The 5,951-nt window shown below is 46.1% G+C and overlaps 1 protein-coding gene across 1 annotated transcript; it reads right to left on the bottom strand.

The window, feature by feature from the left end:
• Window positions 1-1,535: 1,535 nt before the first annotated feature.
• On the bottom strand, window positions 1,536-4,005 carry LOC144614696 (uncharacterized). Its single transcript, XM_081791419.1, has 3 exons — window positions 3,686-4,005; window positions 2,854-2,964; window positions 1,536-1,641 (listed from the first exon to the last, which is right to left on the bottom strand). The coding sequence occupies exons 1-3, from the start codon at window positions 3,993-3,995 to the stop codon at window positions 1,559-1,561; spliced, it is 504 nt and encodes a 167-aa protein (XP_081647545.1). The 5' UTR covers window positions 3,996-4,005; the 3' UTR covers window positions 1,536-1,558.
• Window positions 4,006-5,951: the final 1,946 nt, after the last annotated feature.

Raw genomic sequence — 5,951 nt, forward strand, 5'->3', positions numbered from 1 at the left:
CATCTTGCTGTGACTGCATCCGAAGTCCGCAGGACATGGAGGGCTCTGCTGGCATTGGCCCTCCACCACAAGGGCCTGTGCCTGCCTCTTGTGGCAGCACCTGACCCACCCTCGACACTGCCATTTTTATCATAACAGCATCCTGTGTCTCAGATGACATCTGGTCATGAAACATTCCCAGGTTCTGTCTCCCTTCCCAGGGGCACCAGCATCTTCATGCACTGCTGGGTTTCTCTGAAGCTGCTCTCTATCCTGGTGGCCAGATTGTTTCTTACTTCTGCTGATAAACAAGGCAACAGGGCTTAATTAAAGAGTTCCCTCTTTGGGGGACAGAGCAACTACCTTCCCTTGATTAAAACGTTTGCCAGCTGTTTCCTGTTCTGGTCTCAGGTTGGCTTGAATGTTCAGGAAAGTCAGATAATTGACTCACTGGGTAATTATTTCTCCTTATTAAAAATCTCTTTTCCTCCATGTGATCAATATGCAATTACCCGTCATGATGTTGAGCTCTTCCCACCTCTTCCATCCATCTCCACTTCCATTTTGGTTTTGTGATCTGATCCCACCCCTTGAGATGAAGGAATGAGCCCTCTGTCTTTGGAGCATGAGCTCTCCAGGCTTGCCCTGGTTCCTCTGAGTGTCCGTGTCACCAGGGGAAAGCCAGCCAGGCTGTTTTCCAGGGCTCTCCTTCACCCTTACTCACAACACAAAACCCTCAGTTGTCTACACTTGGAGGACACCCTCGTAGCAAAGGCAGCACTAGGAGCCTCTCCACCTCAGAGATGAGTGTCTCCAGACACTCTGATGTCTCCCCTCCCCACCTCCTGCCCTACCTGCACAGATTTTCTGAGATGCTGGGATTGAGGGAAGATGAAGAGAGAAAACTTCAGAAAGCTGCACCCAGAAGGCAGAGCCCAGACATAAAATGTTTAAGAAGGCAAGAAAAATATCCATAACCTTAGAAATGTCTATGCCAGATTGCTTTTCATTTTGGAAAAGGCCAAGTCCACCCATCTCTGTTGGCATTCCTCAGCATACTTTATACCTCTATGTCACTTTAGGACACAGAAAGTCAACAAAGAACAAAGCTACAATTGAAGGAATGGGTTTTATTCATCCTTTCAACAATGTATTGGTTGATTACTCTGTATCAGGTAAAGCTCTAGGTGCTGGGACTAGAACTTCTGTCTCATCTGAGTTTATGTTTTCAATGGATGAGAGCAGAAGTTCTGCTGACTGGGACACACTAAGAAGACAGAGTGTGACCTGGGTGACTGGAGCGGAAGGGCAGGTGACTCATGTAGTTTGGGTACAGGTAAAGAAAGCTCTCTGAAGAGGCTCCTCCCACCTGCCTGGTCCAAAAGTCTCTACCCCATCCCCCTCTGGAAATAACAATTTCAAGCTCAGGAAAGCTAGATGTAGCCCTTGAGACCATTGCCAAAATCTAAGTAAAACCTCTAGTAAAGATTTTAATACCCGATAAAGCAGATCTTCATCCCCAGTAGGCAACAGGGGAAGCTATTTAGGTTAAATACCTGATTTCAAGTTGTTGTTATTGCTATTGCTGCATTTTTTTTCTGTTGTGCCTGATAAAGGAGAGGAAAGCTGCAGTCTCTTGAAAACCATATGAGCAATAGTTTCCTGGAAGACAAAATCCCCAAAGACGTCTCTGAAACCGTCAGTCATATTCTGACTCATGTACATCTGCTGGGGGTGGGAGTTTGCTAAAAAGTTGTCAGGTAATTTAGTGATATGTATCCAAAGCCTTAAAAAAATACCTTTTCTTTGCATCTTTCCTTAATTATTTCCTTTAAATATATTCCTAGAAATGGAATTCAGCTTGCAGTGAGGTTCACTGTAGCACTGTTTGTAAAAGTGAAAGGCTAACCACGTGCTAACTGCCCATCACAGGGAATTAATTATGTCTGCTGGGGCCCTGCACACCATCCCACAAGGAGGTGGCATGACTGATGAGAAACCTAAAGTGGGGGTACAGCAGGAACCAGTCTGCCCCACTGTGATTGATTTTTAACTGTTCATATAAACACAAATGAGTCCAGTCAGTTAAACATCAAAATGTTCAGAATGATTATCCCTGGAGGAGTGAGAATACAAGAGATTTTCATTTTCCCTTCAGTATTCTCTTAATTTTTAAACATCACATGATATTTGAATGACTTTTTTTCAGGTTAATTTTTAAAAGACAACAAAATAGTTGCCCAGAGAAACCCTCTCTCCTAAGTGCAGTCCCCACTCCAAAGTGGGTGGTAATTGCATTGCCGGGCACCCAGCAGGTGGCCCACCCTTTATTCAAGGGTCAGAGGTTACCTGGGGGTTAACTTGAGTCCATGGACCACAGTGAATTCCTTGGGAAGGAGAGGGAGTCTCTCAGAGTACAGGCAAATGTGACTGTGAACTCCCCACACTGCAAGACTCCTGGGAGAAGCAGCGTTCTGTTCTGCTCCCCTTAGTCAAGGCCCCACCCCACCACCCAAGGTGTCCAAGGCCCCACCCTCGGTCCATTTATCCAGAGCCCCCTGACCCATCAGACAGTGGACTGTCCTCGAGCTATGAGTTGGGGAGGAGCGCCCTTGGGGTCCTCTGGGCCTGCTCCCTTCCACACCCCTGTCCTTGGTGTGGGGGCTGTTTCCTCCTCCAGCCCTCTCCTTCCCCCCATAGGAAGGATATCCTGGTCCCTCCACCATTCCTCTGTGACTCTCCTTTCCACCACTCCCAGAGACCTGGCCTGGGGAAGGAGAAACAAATTGTTTTTTTTCAAGATTAGGCTTTCCCTCTTCTACCACTGCTATACTCCCAAACAGAAAAATAAGCTTTACAAAATTCAGTATTTACCTGCATATTTCCCATGTACTTCTCTCTCCCCCTGCCTCATCTCACTGGTCCATGGAGAGTCTGCTCCCAATTCACATTCACGCCACAGCTTCATCAGAGTCTCAGCTTTGCCTGCAAACAGTCACAGAAACACACAATTGCATGAATTAGGTAATATCTTCAAAGGGCCCATTAACATATAAAGGTTTAGAATCATTAGCTTAGACCATGCCTATGAAGATGAACTAAAGGATTTGAAATCTTCAGCCTTAAAAAAGAAAAACCTGAAAGTAAGGAAATTTTCAATAAGTTAAACTTCCATCTCTGGAATCAAGTGTAACTATGATTCAGCTCTGAATGATAAGGTCACCCAAATGGGTGTGTTGTGGAGTCCAGGAAGGACAGACACCCACACTTTCCCTGAACACATAGATGGGGTCTAGGCTCTGTCCCAGGGGGTTAAATCTTATATTTCCATGAAGCCTATCACTATCAGCAAATGTATTTTTATTTAAGCTCCAATCTTATATTGCATGTGTCCCTTTCCCTGGCTCTGAGCTCCTTGAGAGCAAGGCCTATGGTTTTTTCATCTCTATCTCCAGAGCCTTCTTTTAAAAGATGGGCATTCCACCATTTATTTGTGCACCTCGGCCCTCAGCATCCCTGACACACTGCCCTGCACCTGCATCAACATCCCAGATCCCCCACAAGGCTTGCATCTTTGCATCTGCCATGGCATCTTGCAGCCCTGGGCCCTGCACTCAGCAGGCCAGTTTATGTGGCTCCATCTGTGTCTGACTCCTTCCTTGCACATGGCTCTAAAACCACCCCAGCCCTTCTTCCCAGCACAGACCTGGGGGAGCTGGGTTGCGTATCTTTCCTGATACCCAGGTGCCTTCCATCCTTCTTTGCAGCTGTTTGCTCATTTTTCTGGATGCTTCTACACCTCCCAGGCCAGTCCTGGGAGGACTGCTCCTCTCACTCTGCCAGTGTGGGCAACAGAACTGCAGTGTTACATGGCTTTGGGCATTACATCCACAAATGGAGCCATTGTGCACAGCTGTATCTGTGTAAAACAAGAGTTCCCTGCCCACAGGATGTGGGGGCCCTCTCTGTAATTCTCTTTCATCTCCCATTCTTTCAGAAGTTTCATTCTTGCCCATGAGGACTTTCCTCTCATCTGTGGACATTAAAAGCTGGTTAGAAAGTTCTACTCAGTGCTGCCTGCATGTTAATGCTTCTAAATGGTCTCATTCTGATTCCTCTTGTTGTGAAACAAATGCCCGGGTGTCCCCCTTGCCCAAATTAACTATTGCAATCTGCCTGGCCATGCCTCAACCTCCCCAGACAAGGCCTGTCCTATACCATAATTAAAATTTACTGCATTCTTGGCTTTGTCATCTGGACCTTTCCATGTGATAAGAAGCACACAATTCTGAATTGTCTTCAAAATTGCTGTAAAATTGTGAATTATGGCGATTACAGTCAAACTTCAATTATTCAGATGTGCTAGGGGAACAGGACAATTTTGAATGAATGAAGAGACTTTACAAAAAAGTAAGTAATGCATAAGGAGAGTGGTTAGATTTCAGAGTACCCCATTTCTGTCACAGGACACTCAGCCTCACACTGCAGTAGAGAATACAAGTAGCCCACCTTGTAGGAAATCAAGAAACACCCAGCATATCAGCTTCTTCATAGAGCAAGATGAAAACATTCTGCAGGGGGTGGCCCCTGTTTCTACTGTGAGCAAACCCCATAGTTATGCCCATGTGAGCCACTGAACAGAAATCCCATCAGTCAGAGCAGTAATTTTCTGGGAGGCAAATTTAAATGCATGCTATCTTCTTTCTTACGAGATAACCAAACTAAAGGTTAACTTTCACTTACCAAAACCTTGCCACATCTCAGCCAGAGTGTCACCCTGTCTCTGCCTGCAACTCGCCTTCACTCTAGGCAAGGGTGCTTTTAAAAGCTTCTCCACTTAGAGATCAGAAGTATTAACATGCTCTGCAAGCCAAAATGAACCCAAGAAACTACACACTTGCAAATATCTATTTTCAAAATGTTTACACCAAGGGAAATGTTAAGCCAGGTTCCCTAATTAGAACAAGTATCTGCATTGCGAGTAAGATGGGTTGTGACCACCAAGCAGAGAGGAAACCAAAGGCAAGATGACATGTGACAGGCTCCAGGTGAGCAAAGGGCAAGCCAGCCCACATCTCTTTTAGTTCTTTAGGCATTTAATCAACTGTAAAAGCTGCTGCCTGCTGCCTCTTCTCCCAGTGGTCTCTCTATTATCACTAAAATAATAATGACAAATTGGGAAAGGCACAGAAGACAGGCAAATGTGAAGCCAAGTGTTACAGATAGCAACAGGAGGTGACAGCCAGCAGCCCTCAGGCACCAGGAGGAGCCAGGATGGCACTGAGGGCCTCCTCCCCAGGGAAGCAAAATCAGCTACCTGCATTTGTAGCCTACCAGGAAGTGGGGATGAACCAAGGAGGCTGCAGGATGGTGCCAAAAGAATCCAACCCCAAGCTGAATCAGCCATAAAGGATCAGCCTTGCCTTGTTTCTGGTTGAGAAAGGACAAAGGCAAAGCCCTGCAATTACAGGGAAGGAGTTTTAAGATAGCAGCAGAGGCCTCCCACCTTGGGCTTCACTGGGACAATTAAGGGAAACTGCCCTCTGCAGTCTGGCTCACCAGGATCACTTTTAGATACCACCACTGGACTAAGTATTCAGGCCTCAGCCCTCTGAAGCCATCCACCAGTCCCCTGACTTTGGGGTTGTAGATTCTTTCTAGCACCCAAATTCCAGAATCCTCTTTGTCTCATCAGCTCATAGGTTATCCTGCAGAAAATGATGCCAGAAAAAGACAAGTCCACCAAATGCTGGAACTCCCTGGGGCTCCAGCTTCTTAGGCACTGAATGTTTCATGTTTGCTTTTGTGACTTCATTCATTTCCATTGTTCCTAAAATTCCCCTCCCTGAAACTCTTTACCCAGATCACCAACTCCTGCTCATCTTTCATTTCTTCAGAGACCACCCTGCACACCATCCCTCCTCCCCCATCATGATTAGATGCCATACTGTGCACTCTGTTTCATCTTCATG

This window comes from Panthera onca, chromosome E2, assembly GCF_046562875.1.
Source record: "Panthera onca isolate mPanOnc1 chromosome E2, mPanOnc1 haplotype 2, whole genome shotgun sequence".
In the NCBI taxonomy this organism is placed as follows: Eukaryota; Metazoa; Chordata; class Mammalia; order Carnivora; family Felidae; genus Panthera; species Panthera onca.